Raw genomic sequence first — 17,542 nt, 5'->3', positions numbered from 1 at the left:
TAAACAATACTGCAAAATTAAATATGAATGATATGTAATTCCTTGTTAAAAAAATTTAATTACCTAGTCTCGCAATAATTTTATAAAACTTATTGAAATTAAACAATTACGTAATTTAAGAACAATCATATCATACAATATTGATATTAATTTCATTATTATAAGAGAAGAAAATACTTCAATCCATATCAAGACCTAAAATCATATATCATCCACATTGATGTCACTTCAGTGATAATACTCAATAATTCACAAACTATTTTGTAAATTAGAGGGTCCTAAACAAACAACATAATCAAACAATTTTAGACGAATCAACTTTTTTTCTTGCTTTGTAAGAATACAACTTCTCTCTATTTCTTGTTCACAATAACCTGACATAGAAGAAACAAAATAATATAAGTCACAATAGGAAAGACAAATAACTATAGAGAAAATATCACTTCAGTTAGATATACAAGAGACACAATTTTCTAAATTGAAAGTTGAAATTGAAAATATAGACAAAATATTACTCACCAAGTTTCATTTTGCAAGATGTATTAAAACATAATCTATCTTTTCGTGAATTGGAAGGGTTTTCACGATAGCTAATTGCTTTTGATCGTCAGCTAACCATTTAATAACTTTACCCCATTGTTGTCTATTAAGATTTGGTAGCAAAGCTGCCTCACGTAACACTTCTTGAATATGTTATTCATCATCGACTTTACCATCCATTTTTTCTACCATTCGATCAAAAGACTTGTCCATTTTATCCAAAGAAGTTGTTATTCCTTAATTTTTTTCAATCTTTCTCGTGTGAGAATGTGTGTCAAAAGAAGTTGAACATTTCATTAGAACCGGAATATGTGTTTCATCAAGTGCTCCAATACATCTCTACAAACAAGACAATTTTTTTTACATTCTAAGAAAATTTTATAATTAATTATTCTCTCTTAACAATTGATAAACTTACATCAAACCATCTCCACTTGTTTGTTTTCCCATCTTCTAAAGTACAGGGTTGAAAGTTCAACTAGTCTTTGCTCACTTTCATTACTGCTCTCAAGACATCATTGAATTGCCTACTTATGATTTCTTTAAATCTACAAAAACTACATTGCACTACCCTGTACTCTAGGTTGTGAGCAAGGATATGTAGAAACATTGCTACTGCTTCAGTTGTTGGAACATTTCTTGTTCTTACTAATCCACCCTTTTCTTGTAAAATTCTACCAAGGTTAAAAAATGTACTTTTACTAAGCCTCAGTTGTTCAATGTAATCTTTTTCTGTCCCTTTATAAAGACGATTAAGGAAGCTGCGATGTTCTAGTTTCCAATTACGAGTTGGTTCCTTAACAAAATAATTATTATGATACCATGTCACTACACCAATGACCATAAGAACAACACAAGCAGCGACTAATAAGATTACCTTCTTATACTCTTTTCTTTTACGTTTTATTGAAGTAATTGTTGTGTCAACTATGTTAGGATCCATTTCTTCTCAATCCAAATTGCATGATAATGATATAAGATAATCTGTGCATATAGTGTTTTGAGATTTAAAACAAATATCAAAACAGACAAAATCAAACAGTTCAATGGAAATTGAATGTAAAATCAAACATCCGCATGTAAAATCTTTGAGCTTGTATGTCATTATAAGTTAACTTTCAAAATTCTAGGTCATTTGTCGGTTATCTTTCAACAAATGTTGCAAGTTGTCTTTTAGTGGATTTGGGTGAGTGAAAAAGCATTTTCATATAAGGGTGCTCAGGAAATTTAAGTGGTTCATTCCTAATATGTACTATACCATACAATTTGTTTATGATTTTGAAAATTAACTTATTTTAACCAAGTATGTCCTATAATTTCTAACTAATGCCACTACAACACTCAAATATTGACCCAACACACCTTGACCAAAGTAGCCAATCAATCAAAATACATGAGGTAAAAGAGCTGGAAACAACCCAAGACATAAGTGAGCTTCGCCCACATGCATGTGTACGATAATAAATTAAATAATACAAAGTCTTCACAAAACATCCATTTGACAATTCCACATAACTTGGCAACAAAGATACAAAGGAAAAAATCTACCATTGGCAAAGGCAAACTGCACGTGATGCCTCTTTGCTGACAAGCTATCGTGCATGTAGCTTAGAAAACTATACCAGGAATGATTTAACATATTCACTCTTGTGGGTGAGCTATATCATCAACAAATTTCAAAAAAAGGTTTCAATATCAACAATTTAAGGCAACATTACAAGAATTTCTATGCTTAGAAGTAATTATTTCAACATTCACACCTTGACTGGTCTAGAACATTTTATTGGTATAATGAAGCTGTATTGGAAATTAGAATTGGCCTAGAGTGATAATTTCTTGTATACCTTTGTTTAGCATAGAGTTTCCTAAGACATGAATACCTAAGAAGTGGATAATTTACAAGATCTACTGGATCTCATACAATTGATTTTTACTACAATTCAAAGCTATGAATTCTGACACAAGGCCTAATACCTATGTTTGACATGAAGAAATAAAATGTTGGGCGCGGACAAACTTAATGTCATTGAAAAATAAAGGCAGTTGATGTTCTAATAAAGCCGCAAAAGTTTCCAATAGTGCTTTTAGAAATGTTACAAGGGATAACAATGACAATAAATATATGAGAGGTGGCAACAATAGGAGTAACTTTGCAATTCTGAAAGCGCAAAGAGTTTCTAGCAAACCAAATGAGAGAAATGATATTGGCAATGCCCACTAAGGCAACATGTTGCAATTGCTTATTCAAGAAGCTATCAAAACAACTTGAATGAGATAAGGTTGAGAGTGCTTTTTAACTTACCAACCAGCCAACTCCAAAGGTAATTTGCAAAAGGGAAATAAAAAAACAAGTGATGAGTGGACTCAAGGAGCAGCACAAGATGTACTCAGAGAAAATATTTCAGCCCCTTCATCCGTGGGCATTTTTTCTTGTGAAAAAATCTCTATAGAAGAATAAACTTAATAGGGGAAAGAGTAGCTGGGTTTCCAACCATCCCATTAAGATGAGGAGCCTTAGGAATATCCACAGGGCAGATATTAGTAGCTAGATCGTTAATAGCTAGATCCTTAACTAGGTTCTAACAGCTAAGGGTTAGAAGCCTCTATAAGCTAAAGGATAATTCGAAGACCCTGATTCTCCTGCTATAAGATAATTATCTTATCATAAGAAAGATAATTGCATTATCTCAACTAATCTTATCATCCTATACCAGACATGACCTATAAAGCTATGATTTCTACCTTAACCATCTTATACAGGTGATCTGAATTGACAAAAATAATCTAAAACCATGATTTATTTACAAAACATAAAATATGCCATAATGGATTACACAAAAAGAATTATATCAGTTCAAATTAGAAAGTAATCCTAGCCCATTATGACATATTAGATGCATCACAATTTAGGTCTGTTCATCTCATAATTTCACAAGAAAGCTAAAGGGTCTGTACACCCAGTAGCATAAATAGATATACAATGGACATACGAACCGTTAAATCACTCACTAATGGAAAATGATGTTCAGATATAGATCCCATTTGGCATGGAAGACAAGGTTGATAATATTCAATTCACAACATGTTGTCATGTAGCTTAGACATCACAACGACTGATTCACTTTTTGGAAATTGGCTTAATGGACTTTATTCCTTAATTAGGTTCTTAGCCCACTTTAAAGATATTCCTAACAAATTCCCACTACACCCTGATTCATGTTGTAGTAGAAAACATCATTCAAGAATAAACACAAGCACCTACAGTACAGGGTCGTATACTACTCGAGGCCTCTTTATGATGGAATCGGCATTGTGGGAAAAATCCAACAACAACACAGCAGCACAATGAGCAATGAGCAAGAAATCAATGAAACTCAATCAAGTTAAAAACAAAACCAATGAAATCAAACAACTAAATAAAAAACAAATCACAAATTAACGAAAAAAATGAAATCCTTCTGCAATGTATGAACTACCGTGAGAGTTTTGGAAAAAATGAAAGAACATTGTATGAACCACCGTGACAAGGGAGCGAGAGTGTGGGTTGAAATCGCAAGGGAGCGAGACTATGGGTCGAAATCGCAAGGGAGTTCTCGAACGTATCTCTCAAGAAAGATCGAGAGAGAGAAGTGGCACGGGAAAAAACTAAAATTCTTTAATTTTTAAGAGAATTTCATATTATTCATTTTCTGTTCATTAAAACTCCCTGTTAAAAATTCAGATATTCAATTTTCTTTTAAATCATTATCCAAACACTAAATTTAAAATGACAAATATTTAATATCTCATTTAAAATAAATTACCGTGTTAAAAGTATCCATCCAAACATAAGATAAAAGACACAAATGTTAACAACATTGAGTGTCAAAATGCCCAATGGAAGCAAACTAAACTTATAGTAGTATAAAGCCCAATTCTCATCCACATAGTTCTACTTGATGTTGCTTGCTTTATACATTCTCCACGGAATAACCCACTCTCCAACAATGGCAAACACATTATTATTGTCTTTGAATAATTTTGTTCTCTATTCTCGTGTCTCCCTTGCCCACCACTCTTGGTGTTTTGAAGGGACAACCCACATAATAATCACTTTTAAAGAACAATTTTGTTATTTTATTATTATTATTTTATTAGATCTATGCCCATCATCCCTAATCAATTCCTCCTAGCCGCCACACATACATGAAGGATTAGATTTCTGACCTTGGATTATGCATGCATAATCTTTTTGGTTACATTTGCTCATCAACATAAAGACAAACAACTTTTTCTTCTAATCTTCGTATACAAGGGCCCCAACTAGAGAAAAATAATCTTGCTACAATTCTCTCGTCATTGCTTAATCTAGTCTGAGATAATAATTTCTTATTCTTAATTGTATGTGTGTGAAGGTATAATTAAAGGAGGGGAAACTAACATTGATGTGCGCCACTTCCACGTCTTCCTTGATTGGCTGGTTTGATTTGAATTTTCTATTTTGGGGGGCCATTTGTCACCGTGTTATTGGCATATGGCACGAGGGCAAAGCACAAATAAAAATCATAGTTTTTTTTTAAGTTTTGTTTTGCTAGTAATCTTTAATTAATGCTATGGATAATGCAAATTAAGGTAGACGATTAGCCCCGTTGAATGCAATTCAGCTACGAAAATTTGACTAATACTAAAAAAGGGGAACATTGTTATGACACTATGGCCCAAAGGTCCGGTCATTTTTATTGTTCTTCCTGTCAAAGACAAAATTCAGATATTAGCAGAATGAACTTAAATAAAAGTAAACTAAAGTTAATTTTTAAAAATTATTTTTTCGAAAACAATATCCTTTCTTTATATACATTAGAATAGTTATTTTGAACTAGAACATTTTTTTTGGAATTATTAAGAACGTTTTTAGGTGTTTTTCATTAACGAAAGAGTTTTTTTTTTTAAATAATATCTTTTTGAATTTGCCCTTTACATTTTTTATTTCTAATATGATTTTTTTTTTTAAAAAATCAATAGCTAAAATTAATCTTGTATCATAATATAAATTATTTATCATATATCTAAAATATAATTTATAAGTTCAAAAATATTTATTTGTTATAAATTTTAATTATAAACTAATTGCCAAATTACTACAAGAAAATAAATTCAAATGAGATGAAATTTTGTGAAAAAATAATATTCATCCAAAAAAACTTATTGAGACAAATTGAGTGTCAAATCCTTGTACATTGGTGGGCAATTTGTAAATATCTTAATAAATTCCTAAAATTCAACTCATATTTAAACTTTCACGCACCAAAATAAATAAATAAATAAATAAACAAGCATTTTAAAGTTTTATGTTAGTTTAGGACATACGTCATAATTTTTTAACCGAATTATGTATTCCATTATAATTTTGAGACAATTTATACTCCGTCATTATTTTATAGATTTTATCCCAAAATTATGTATGTTAGTGATAACTTTGGAATAAAATCTATATTCTATTACAATTTTGGGATGAAATTGTATTACGTCCCAATTTTTTCACTGATTTATGCACCCGTTCATTACTGGACAAAAAAATGTCATATTTTTCATCACAAATTAATATGCAATTGTAAATTAATTTACCGCATTAACAATATTATATAGAGTGCAGTTTCCGACGCCTTTTTTGACGAAGAGAATTGACGTTGGCATCGGAGAGGGATATCGCTCTGAATCCAAAACGGTACTTCTTCGACTTCCGGTCATTCTTGGCAGATCAGAGATTCACACCACTGCATGGTTTTAGAGTTCGAGTGGATCAAGTGTTTGCGTAGCAGAGGTTTCGGTACGAATAGGGGATTTCGCACTTTAACCTAGCAATGTAGTTCTGAAGGAAGAACCTTGACGGTGGAGATTATGTGTTTCAACAATTATTTGGATTCTGAATTGCTTGAAAATTTATCTCTGTGGGGCACTTTTTTTTTTTTAGAATGGTATTGTGTTGATTTGTCTTTTTCAAGTTCTATTTGCAAGGCTTGGTTTCTGTAAGATCTTATGGATTTTCTACATTTGGAAACATGGTTTTCTTTTATCTCTTTTTGCTGTACTTACCGGTGTACTTTTGCATTAGTTACTTTGTTGAATTTGGATCTGAATTTTGTTTTGATAACTTCAATTTTTTGAAAAGTTTTGTTCCTATTTTTTTTGTTACAAAAATCCTGTTGTTAGCCAGGTTGATTAGATGAGGTCATTTGATTTTAGAAAATTTCTATTGAAATGTTATGATTTTCACTGTTTGAAGTTAAACCTAGGTTGAGTATTTGAAGTTATATCCAAGATTACTGTTGGAGGTGCGGAAGAAGACCAGAGGCAATTTTGTCTGATTTTTTTTATTAAATAAGCATGTGCATGCACCACATGTGATGATTTAAAGTGATCAGAAATAAGTCTATTAGAGTGCAATGGGTGTTTGTCTAATGGATTTGTAAATAGGAGGGAGGTTTGCTTAGGGATTCAACCATGAGTGAAGTTTGTGTAGGGATTCAATAATGAGTGAGATTCAGTATAATATGTCTAGTCTAAAATACAGGAGAGATGAATGTAATTTGTTAAAGAAAATACTCATAACAAGTTGGTTATTGTTATAAGTGACTTTTAAAAAATTAGAATTTGAAAACTCATAATAACATGAAAATATTGGAAAGTGAGACATTACCAATGTTCTTTGAATTCTGCATGGGATTTCATTAACATTTTGACAATTCTGCCGTTCTAACTAATGAGAATGCTGGGTTGGTTATGGACCAATTTCCAAGCTAAATTATGTTGCGAATCTACCAACACCTTTGTAGATGGCATGGTTTTAAGGCTTGCTTGGAGATCAAGCCATAGTTGATCAAATCAAAGACATATATAGTATGAAGTATGAACTGATCGAATTTAAAACAACCTTGTTAATTGTTTTACTAATTGACATTATCATTCTCTTTCTTATTAATTAGTCGAGTGTAACATCATGATGTTTGACTGCATTCAGGTGGCAATAACTTGAAAATTTTGACTAGACTAGTAGCGGCTACTCATTTTTTAAATAATCTTTTATTCTCAGCATAAATAAATATATTACTTTTAACTAGATCATAAATAAATAATTCAAGTTGGCAGGTTAATTTGAAAAGCACCTTGACTTGACTGTACATGTACTGTCTGTGCGTGATTTAATTAGACTTTTTTTTTAAAGATAAATACTTGTTAGTGTTAATTATCACTAACATAGTAACTATTAATAAGATGTAATACAACAATTTGCATATATATATAATTTTTACTACGTACCCAATACCTAATATTAAGTCCCATGGTATGGAATAAATTGTTACACTAAAACATACGGTCAATGCAATCAAAATTACACCCATAACCCAAGTTAATTGGTTCTACCTAATTGATTTAACTTGAATTAATCAAGGTTTATAAAAAAAGTGATTTCTAAATATTAAAAGCTTTAAAAGGAAAAAAAGACAATACTTTTACTGTGTACACTTTCACACAAGACATGGTTAATCATTCTATATGATCAAATGTTGCTATTATATAATATGTATTTTAATACGTTAATAAGAAGATCTTTGCACAAAGATAATAGTTTAATTTTTATTTCAACTTTTTCATTTTTTACGTATGTTTCAACCTTCACAACAATTGCTCCAGTCCAGTTTACTTGACAAAATCAGAAGCTACAAGTCATAATTGTCCGCTTATTAGCTTTTATATAATTTTTAGGGGGGATTGAAGGGTGTGAATGCTAGCAAGCCCATGAATTTAGCTTTTGAATGATGGTAATAATTAACGAAGGAGCTTTGTGTCCTACAAGCAGCTAGTTCTGGATATGCATGTAGTATATGATCATGCCATTGCCATATAACTTTAACTAAACACACTTAGCAAATGTTGTTGGTGCACAAACGGTTCAATATTTAGGTCTCTTAATTAAGATCTGGTGTTAAATCCTGTGACTGCTGGAATCTCAACTAAACTTTTATTCCAAGGATCATTAGATTAGTTGTTGGAGAAAAGAAAATCAAGGGTTAAGATGCAAAAGAAAATGAGCGAGAAAATTTGTAACCACAATGTAACATGTGACACCCAAATAATATATAGTAATGGGAGAAGACTTTTTATATAGATGTAATAGATGGACCGGCTCAGTGAAAAAAAAATTAATTAGATATATATTAAATAAAAAGTCTCACAGATAATCAGATACCTCTTGATTAAATAATAAATAGAAACACATACATACACACTTTTTCTCTGGGCACTTGCCATGATTCATAAGAAGAATGAAGAAGATACCACATGTGAAACAACAAGAGTATGAGTAGTGCTTGTAAGAGGTGTGGCATGTTGATGAGATGGTGTTGGTGAGTTGGGAAACATAATGGGACCCTACACACAACCCATAGTTCCTATTTTCACCATTCCCTTGTTGAAGGGTCAACCTCAGTGCCTATCTTTTTACCCTTCAAGGCTCCAACACCGCCCATCATTTCTCAGAGCGCCATATGGACAAAAGACCAGTGAATGGCACGGTGTGCACGCAGCAAAAGCATGTTTAGTTGTCTCTGCAACTCCTATGTGTGTCTTTGTCTGTCTGTGCTTTGATTCCCTTTCTCATTCGTATTTGTAAATTTGAATTATCAAAACTTACATTGCATGCTACATGCTATCATTGGTTTTTCTATGTGCACACGTGTTAGGGGAGCATTCATATGCCTGCATATATATATCAGTAGTGTGCATGCATGCATGCATCACCAGGAAAACAAAATAAAGGGGTCATTTTCCACATACAAGAAAAATTTAAGGATTTTAATGCAAATTTGAATGAAGATTTTTAGATCATTTGAGATGTAGTTGTAATTAACTTCATTTTTATTTGGGATAAGTAAGCAACCCCTTTTTTATATAACAGTACAAAATATCCTTAAAATTAATTTAAAAAAATATTACTATTATTTTTGCTGAAATTTTAAAGAATAATAGTATATTTTTTATCTATAAAAATTAAATTTACAATAACTTCCTTGGTAGTATTTTTTTAAGGCTCCTTGGTTGTATATATATCTTCCTACTAATTATATAAAAGTACATGAAAATATAAAAGACATTCAATACTTACCATATAAATGAAGTGCAAAAATAATTAGCAAGAGAATATAATAGGAAGATTTAGGGGTGTATTGGATTAAGATTTTAAATGATTATTTTAACATAAAAAAGTTTTGTTGATTTTAAAGATTATGTATGAATATTACGACTTATTAGATTTCTTTACAAGATTTTTATGATAATTTAAATTTTAATGGATTTATATGATAAGAATTTAAAGGATTTGAAAAAAATTTATACATTTATAAGATTTGAAAAAATTCTTTGAATTTTTAAAAATATATTCAAAATTACAAGAATTAGTAAAAGAATGATAAAAAATGACGAGGTTTGGATAAAAACAAGTAAAACCAATATAATTTTTTAATTTTTTTTAATAACTATATTAATTCTAGTTTTATATCCTCTTATACTAATGTTTTTTACAATAACATCTTTTCATTCTCACTTTTGGATTTGAACAATATATTTAAAATTATATGTTAGTTTTTTGATTTTTTTAATTACTATAATTATTTCATGATAAATCTAATGACATATTTAAATAAAGTGCAACAATAAGCATATACTAGAAGGGATTAGTAAGAATGAAAAATTGATAGAAAGATTATTAAGTTATATGAATGATGAAATTAAGGATGACGATTACAAAAATATTACATCGAACAAGTGATGAACATAGTCAATATAAGAAAAATATGATTAATCTTAACACATAAGACAAACATTAATTTAATGTAGAAAACAAAAGAAAAAGTGCAGAAGAGAGGAATATATTTAACATTTTTTATTCCAAAAGCATAGGAGGAATATATATGACACATACATATTGAATAATATTAAATATTAAAGAGAGAAAAAGATATGCATGATGAAAGAAAAAAAATATGGTAACTAATATAGAAAAAAAGAAAAAAAGTCTAGCAAAATCTCAAGGATTTAGATGAGATTGTTTAATATATGTTTTATACTAAAAAGTTTGATAAAATTCATTGAAATTTGTATATTTTTAAATATCAAAAAACTTTTTATAAGTTAAAAAAAATCATAATTAAACATCATTGGATTTTATTGTCTTTCTTACAAAATCTTAATTGAATATTGCAAAACTTGTTTATATTATTTAAAAATCTTAATTAAATATCACAATACTTTTTTATATAAAAAAATCTTTTAAAATCCTTTAAAATTATAATTCATACACTCCTTAGAATTATTATTCAATTTTAAAATAACAATTGTAATAACCCACTATAGAAAATAAAATAAAATAACTGAGAAGAGTAGATGTGACAGAAATGGCATTTTAATTTTGTTGAGTGTAAAACTACTTTTGTTAACGTCAAATGGCCTTTTCAACAAGAAGTTAGGCAAAGCTGATCACGTATAGTAACTACAAATAGAGAATCTTGTCTATTATCTTTGCCCTTTCAGTTATGTCAAACAACAGGGTTTTAGCTAGGGCATTTCTTCATATATGTTGAAAGTAGTCAAATTGGTGGTAGGTTTTAAGTATTATTCTAAAATTTCAACTGATACGTATACGTATGACTGTGTAATTATTTTCGCATAGTTATACACACTGTAGATGGATGTGGCACGTTTTAAAATAACGGAGACTTTTCTTCTTGCTTTGTCTTTTTAATCAATAATTATGGCTAAAGGTTCTCATAGGTGACTTTAATTTCTGTCACTATAAGATAACAACCCATTTTCTGGTAGAAATATGATGCCACAACTACATTTATTAGTGAGTTAAAACCTTAACTTCAATCTCCCTTTCTGAAAAATGTGATGGGGTGGCCACACTGGTCATTAGTCTTGAACGTGTACTCTTTTTCCAAACTTGAGGTTTGCAAAATTTGTTTATTTAGATCTTTCTTCTCTTTTATAATTAAGGTTATAGGTTTGCAACATATTTGTCTTGATTTTTCTCAATAAGTATATTTTAGGACCACAAGGCTGCAACAATTATCTAATTAAGTCTTTTTTTTTTCTTTCTTTCTAATTATGTAGGTCTTCTCACTGTGATTCATGTATTGTTTGGGTGGGTCTTTCTCACAAGTCTATAACAATATTTGTTTAGGTGGGTCATTCTCACTAAGTTTTTTTTTTCCTCCCTTCAGGTCTTGAATTTATCGTGGGGTCCATCTAAGTTTTGAATTAATGCGGTAGAAATAGAATAGGTGATCTACTTTTTGTGGAATTGCGTTTGAGAGTTGTTACTTTGTCCCCAAATCTAAGACAATTTAAACTTTTGACACTCAAACTTTATTTCTCCTTACATTTCTTGTTCAACTAGTGTGATAATTTTTGTTCCCCCCTCTCTAAAAAAAGGGATATATAAAATCAACTCTTAGCTTCAAATCTATGGAAACATGACAAAGGGATAAGGTCATGAACTTCAATTCTATGAAAAGATGACAAAGATGATAAGATGATATTTTAAAAGGAAATTAGAAAGTACAACAAATTGGATCCACACAAATTGATTACCACAAGAAAGGGTGAAAGGAAAAAACAAACAAGGGCATTTGGTTTTACTTCAGTGGTAATCTTCATGTAATGATTAGTGGAATTACCTTAATTAAGTGTTATTATGCACTTTTTTCTTAGGACAAAAGCTTAATTATGCTCTCGGAAATTTTACCAGAAAGTATGAAATCAGTGACCGTAGACCACTGAAGAATGCAATCCACTTAATAAGGACCAACATTAATTATGAGAAAAAAAACTGAAAAGCCAAAAATAAAGGGCAATAATAAAATTGATATGCTAAACCATTTTAGTAGGTTATAATCTCGTAGTTTGTGGAGCATCCCGGCTAGGTGTCTGGACCAATGATTTTGCTGAACATTGTCGTTCTGAGAAACAACTTATTAGGTAGCTCAGCTAGGTTGGTCCTAGGAATAATTCAGAGGAGACGTACAAATTATAAAATGATAAAGTACGATTTTAATTATTGTTAATTTTTTTAAGATCATATGAATTTTTATTCAAGTTACAAATATTAATTTATGGTAAGTTATTTTAGAGAAAGATTATTTTTATGCCCAAGGTTTGAAATTCAAAACTTTAATTAGCATGTATTTGTTTATTATCTAAAACTATTTAACATGCATTTGTTAATACTTATTATTGAATAAATAAATATTAAGTAAAGAGTTTAATTTTTCTGAAGTGTTGGTGTAAAATTATACTATTAATCAATAAAAAAAATATTATTTTTCATCTTTTTATAAGACACAAGTTTTAATGTAAAAGGGCCGAAAGTAATAATAAATATAACTTTTAAAATAATTATTATAAAAATAAATAATTTATCATATACATTTAGCCAATATTTTATTGTAAATAAATCTTTATTTTTTCACTTCACAAATTTTCTGATTCGAATCTCTTTGCTATACCTTATGTGTTATCATACTTATATTATATGTTATGTATAAAAATAGCTGCATGTGTTTGCATAGTCTAACCTTCAAATGTCATTTGTCCTTGCAACACTCTAAAGCCATGAAGGCAACACTAAGATACTTAGCAGGAATGGCAGGCCCTAGTGGTTTTGGCTCAAATTCAACAGCTGAACAAGTCACTGAAGATTGTTCTTCCTTCCTTCCTTCTGCAGCTCTAACCGCTCTCATCACTGGTAAGTCTCAAAACACAGCTTCTATAATTAAGCTAGATAGGGGGTGAAAATTAAACTCAATCATTTTCATCCTCCACTTCCTCTGATATCTTTTTATCAAAATTTTATTACTAACCAAAGGTGTTGCCCTTTTTTTTTTTTATTTCATTTTTACCATGTGGTCTTTCAAGACTATGTTTGAGTGAGTCTGTTCTCTAGAAGCTGATTGCTTGACTATGCATGAATCTTGAAAGCACCTTATCCTGTTATTTCATTTCTACTTAGTTCTCCATCTTTTTTTTTTTGTCAAAGAAAAACAGAAAATTTACTTCAATATCTATAACCAAAATTTTACTACAGAATTATTAGCCAAATTCGATGGTTATAATTAATTGTGTGGTGCTTTCTTTCTGATTGTTTTTGCTTCATTGAGGAAAGGTGAGAGACTAATTAAGTTTTAAACCTTCGGGTTCTCTCACATCACATGAATACTGTACCACTCAAGATGTGGTGTGGTTGTTTTTAGCCGCAGCAATTAAGATGCGGTTTTGTGACTTTTGTCTCTTTTGGGTGAACCCTTCTTTCATCATGTTTCAAACATGATCCCTTATCTACACTACGTACACCACAAAGGCACAAACTCATAATCTTGATCATATCTCCTTTTTCCCACACACAAAAAATTAAAAAAAATCTCCTTCCCTCATTTTTTAATCTACCCTAATCTAAGAATGACAAAATCTCTAAAAACTTTATATTATATTTGTTAACTAGAGTACGTGATATATATGTGGAATTAATTTAATTTAATTTTAATGAAGTTGTTGTTATTGTTATTGAATTTTTAATTTGAAGGGGCGAGTTCTGGTATTGGAGCTGAAACAGCAAGAGTGTTAGCAAAGAGAGGAGTGAGAGTTGTGATTGCTGCAAGGGACTTGAAGAAGGCCACGGAAGTGAAAAAGAACATACAAAAGGAGACTCCAAAAGCTGAGGTTATTCTGTTGGAGATTGATCTTGGCTCTTTTGGTTCTGTGCAGAGATTTTGTTCCGAGTTTTTGGCTTTAGAACTTCCCCTTAATATTCTCATGTAAGTTTTGTCTACCATCATATTGTTCCACCTTTTTCCATTTCATAGTAATGATTGTTATCATTGTGAAAGAACAAGGACAATCAAAGTCATTCATGTTTTACATATATGGTATATATATTAATAGTTAGAATGAATTAATTTTACAGAAACAATGCAGGGATGTTTTCTCAAAACTTGGAGTTCTCTGAGGATAAAATTGAGATGACATTTGCTACAAATTACCTAGGTTCTTTTCTTATTCTTGATCTTTTCTTAATTAGGGTTTACATTAAGATTGAAATCATTGTTATATATTCTTTGATAAATACTCATCATCGTTCAGCATATATATTGTGGATGCTACTATTATGCTACTATATAATGTGAATGCTACTATTTTTCTTGATACAAGACAATTGCACAAACAAATGAAACAAATTTAAGATAACCTGGGAGACCACCTTTTAGATTATACGACACTTTTGTTAAAATTCTCAATTAAGAGAGTTAAAAGATTCCAACTTGTAAACTTTCTTTTTTTTCTTTTTTCTTTCACCATTGAATCACTAGACTAACTATATTTTCCTTTTAAGGTACCAAGTTACTCATAATTCTTCTATTAAATCCTAAAATTGTATAGATTGATTTTATTTATTATTAATTTTATCTAACATAAAAAAGTTTAAGTGAGATAACCAAAACTTGGTTAAAATATTGAACGAAGTGCTTGTCACTGTTATCTACACCAGAGACAGATTCTTTTCATTTTTTTTTCTTCACTTTAATATTATTTTATTTGCTGATAAAAAGTTTACATCATCACATATCTAAAAGAAGTAACTTGATTCGTTAAGGCCCCCCACCAAAAACATAAAATACACAATCGTCCATATTTAAGGGTCCACGATCACAACATGGAGAAAGCTTATACACCACTTTGAGGCTTCATTTTGGTCCACAAACACTGAGTACTAGGCATGCGTTATTCCTTATGGACTCAAAGTCCAAAGCCCTTAGTGGCCCGTTTCTAAAGTGCAATGCTTTTTGTTTTGGAATCAAATTTGCTGTTTCCATTTTGTCCTTTCATTATACTATATTGATAACTTGATGAGGAAAATTACTATACATAATTAAACGAAATTATTTAATTTAGAGTTAAAAACTGGAAAAAAATAAAAAATATTTTGATTAAGAAGATACACAAATGAGAATTTTAAAAAGCATTTAGGAATTTATCAGTGGAAAAAAAAATTATTCACTTTTTTTAATGCTAATGGGCATAATTTGTCATTGAATTTTTTTTTTTACCTTGAATTTTCATTGTCGTTATTGTAATCCGAGCTGATTGGCAGAAAAGAATGGAAGAATGAAGACATTTACAAATTAAAATAGAAGTTTATTGAACTTTGATTTTTTCCCCTCAATTTCAGGTCATTTCTTGTTAACAGAAATATTAATAGACAAAATGATAGAGACGGCAGAGAAGACATGTATTCAAGGAAGAATAATAAACGTTTCTTCTGTCATACATAGCTGGGAGAAAAAAGATGGTTTTCGTTTCAACGACATACTCAGTGGAAAAAAGTACAGCTACTTTGTTCACTGCAAACTTATAACAATTCTGATTGCCTTTGGATACTTATGGTATTTCTATCTGATAACTATCGCAGATATAATGGCACACGTGCTTATGCTCAGTCAAAATTGGCAAATATTTTGCATGCAAAGGAAATAGCCAAGCAACTCAAGGTTGGAATGAGAAATAAAATAACTCTAAACTTTATAGTAATTCTCTTCTCATCTCTTGTTAGGGGTTTTACTAATCAGTGTCATAAAGACACTAATTAAAAAATTAAAAGAAAAAATATTTATTGTACAAATTATAGGAAAATATAAAAAAAGTTACAAACAATATAATTTTGTGTATTCCAGTTAAAATCTTTCTTTTTTAATTTCTTAATAAATGTTTTAAGAATATTTGTTAACATTTGTCTTCTTCTTGGAAATGGTGATTATCGTGCCTTTCTATGACCCACTAAAATATTCATGAAAATTGGAATATAATTAATTACAGGCAAGGAATGCAAGAGTAACTATCAATGCAGTGCACCCAGGCATTGTGAAGACAGGAATTATTAGAGCTCATAAGGGCTTAATAACGGGTAGGTAAAAAGTTTCAATAGTGTCATAATTCGTGTCCCAATTTCATTTGATCAACAGTACTAAGAATTGGTAAAATTTCCATGCAGATTCCCTATTTTTTATTGCATCAAAGTTACTCAAAACGACATCACAGGTGTGTAAACAAACACATTCGGTTCAAAACTTGCAGTTATCTTAAATACTGCATTGGTGTAGAATTATCGATGTACAAATCAACGGTGAACAATCAAATAAAGTGCTTTGTAAAATTTTAGTATGCAATATTTCGCATTATGATGGAGGTAATAATGTCAATGCGTGTGCGCAGGGTGCATCAACTACGTGTTATGTAGCACTGAGCCCCAAAACAGAAGGGATAAGTGGAAAATACTTTGCAGATTGCAATGAGTGTAAATGCTCGAGCCTAGCAAATGACGAATCGGAAGCTCAAAAGCTATGGAACAACACACATGCCTTGCTTCACAAACGACTGCGTCAAGCAACGATTTGAAGCATTTCTCCTTTTCAAGACACCATGTATATTAGGTTATTCATTTACGTTAACCTGCAGGCTCAACACAAAATTTGAGTCTTAAAAGGCAACTTAAAACATCATAATCATGGGGGTTTCTTGTTAGTGACCCCATTTCCTGTGTAGCTCCATGTTGATTAATTGTACAAATAAGAGAGCAATGAAACATAAAATCTCTCTGCAATAACAAAGCGATAGTTGATCTGCTCTATAAAGCAAATGAGAGCCAAGATGGCTACTTTCACAGTAATCAATTACCATCCAAGTCTCAAACTCAAAGCAAAACTGTGATATTTATTGTTGGTAAAAGCATCTATATGACTCATCAAGACTGCGGTGTATAGGTGACCCTCCTTCCAGCAACTCAAATTTTTTGAAGTCAGGTAAGGTGCTTCCCAGTGATCGGGATATTAACAAGCTAGTATCCAAACCCACATGACACAAGGAAAAAAGAAAAAAAACATCCACCAACTAAATAGGATGTGTGTCCTGCACTTCA

General features: G+C 30.5%; 1 protein-coding gene across 2 annotated transcripts; it reads left to right on the top strand.

The window, feature by feature from the left end:
• The first annotated feature begins 13,084 nt into the window (after positions 1-13,084).
• On the top strand, positions 13,085-17,297 carry LOC100799729 (short-chain dehydrogenase TIC 32, chloroplastic). 2 transcript variants are annotated; one of them, XM_003523046.4, is made up of 8 exons: positions 13,085-13,321; positions 14,156-14,387; positions 14,537-14,616; positions 15,800-15,953; positions 16,040-16,118; positions 16,444-16,531; positions 16,619-16,665; positions 16,840-17,297. In XM_003523046.4, the coding sequence occupies exons 1-8, from the start codon at positions 13,114-13,116 to the stop codon at positions 17,020-17,022; spliced, it is 1,071 nt and encodes a 356-aa protein (XP_003523094.4). In that variant the 5' UTR covers positions 13,085-13,113; the 3' UTR covers positions 17,023-17,297. The 2 variants fall into 2 exon arrangements, with proteins under 2 accessions (XP_003523094.4, XP_006578649.3); XM_006578586.4 differs by having other exon boundaries at positions 16,619-16,750; positions 16,840-16,982.
• Positions 17,298-17,542: the final 245 nt, after the last annotated feature.

Source organism: Glycine max, chromosome 4 (assembly GCF_000004515.6).
Source record: "Glycine max cultivar Williams 82 chromosome 4, Glycine_max_v4.0, whole genome shotgun sequence".
Taxonomy (NCBI): Eukaryota; Viridiplantae; Streptophyta; class Magnoliopsida; order Fabales; family Fabaceae; genus Glycine; species Glycine max.
Note: the sequence above shows the minus strand (reverse complement) of the source record. Positions and strands in the feature narration are given on the sequence as shown.

Excerpts from the sequence above, each read along its gene's own strand:
- LOC100799729 (XM_003523046.4), top strand. The coding sequence starts at position 13,114 with ATGTATAAAAATAGCTGCATGTGTTTGCATAGTCTAACCTTCAAATGT. Across the intron at positions 14,388-14,536 it reads CTTCCCCTTAATATTCTCAT|AAACAATGCAGGGATGTTTT; the intron begins GTAAGTTTTGTC and ends TTAATTTTACAG. Across the intron at positions 16,119-16,443 it reads AAATAGCCAAGCAACTCAAG|GCAAGGAATGCAAGAGTAAC; the intron begins GTTGGAATGAGA and ends AATTAATTACAG.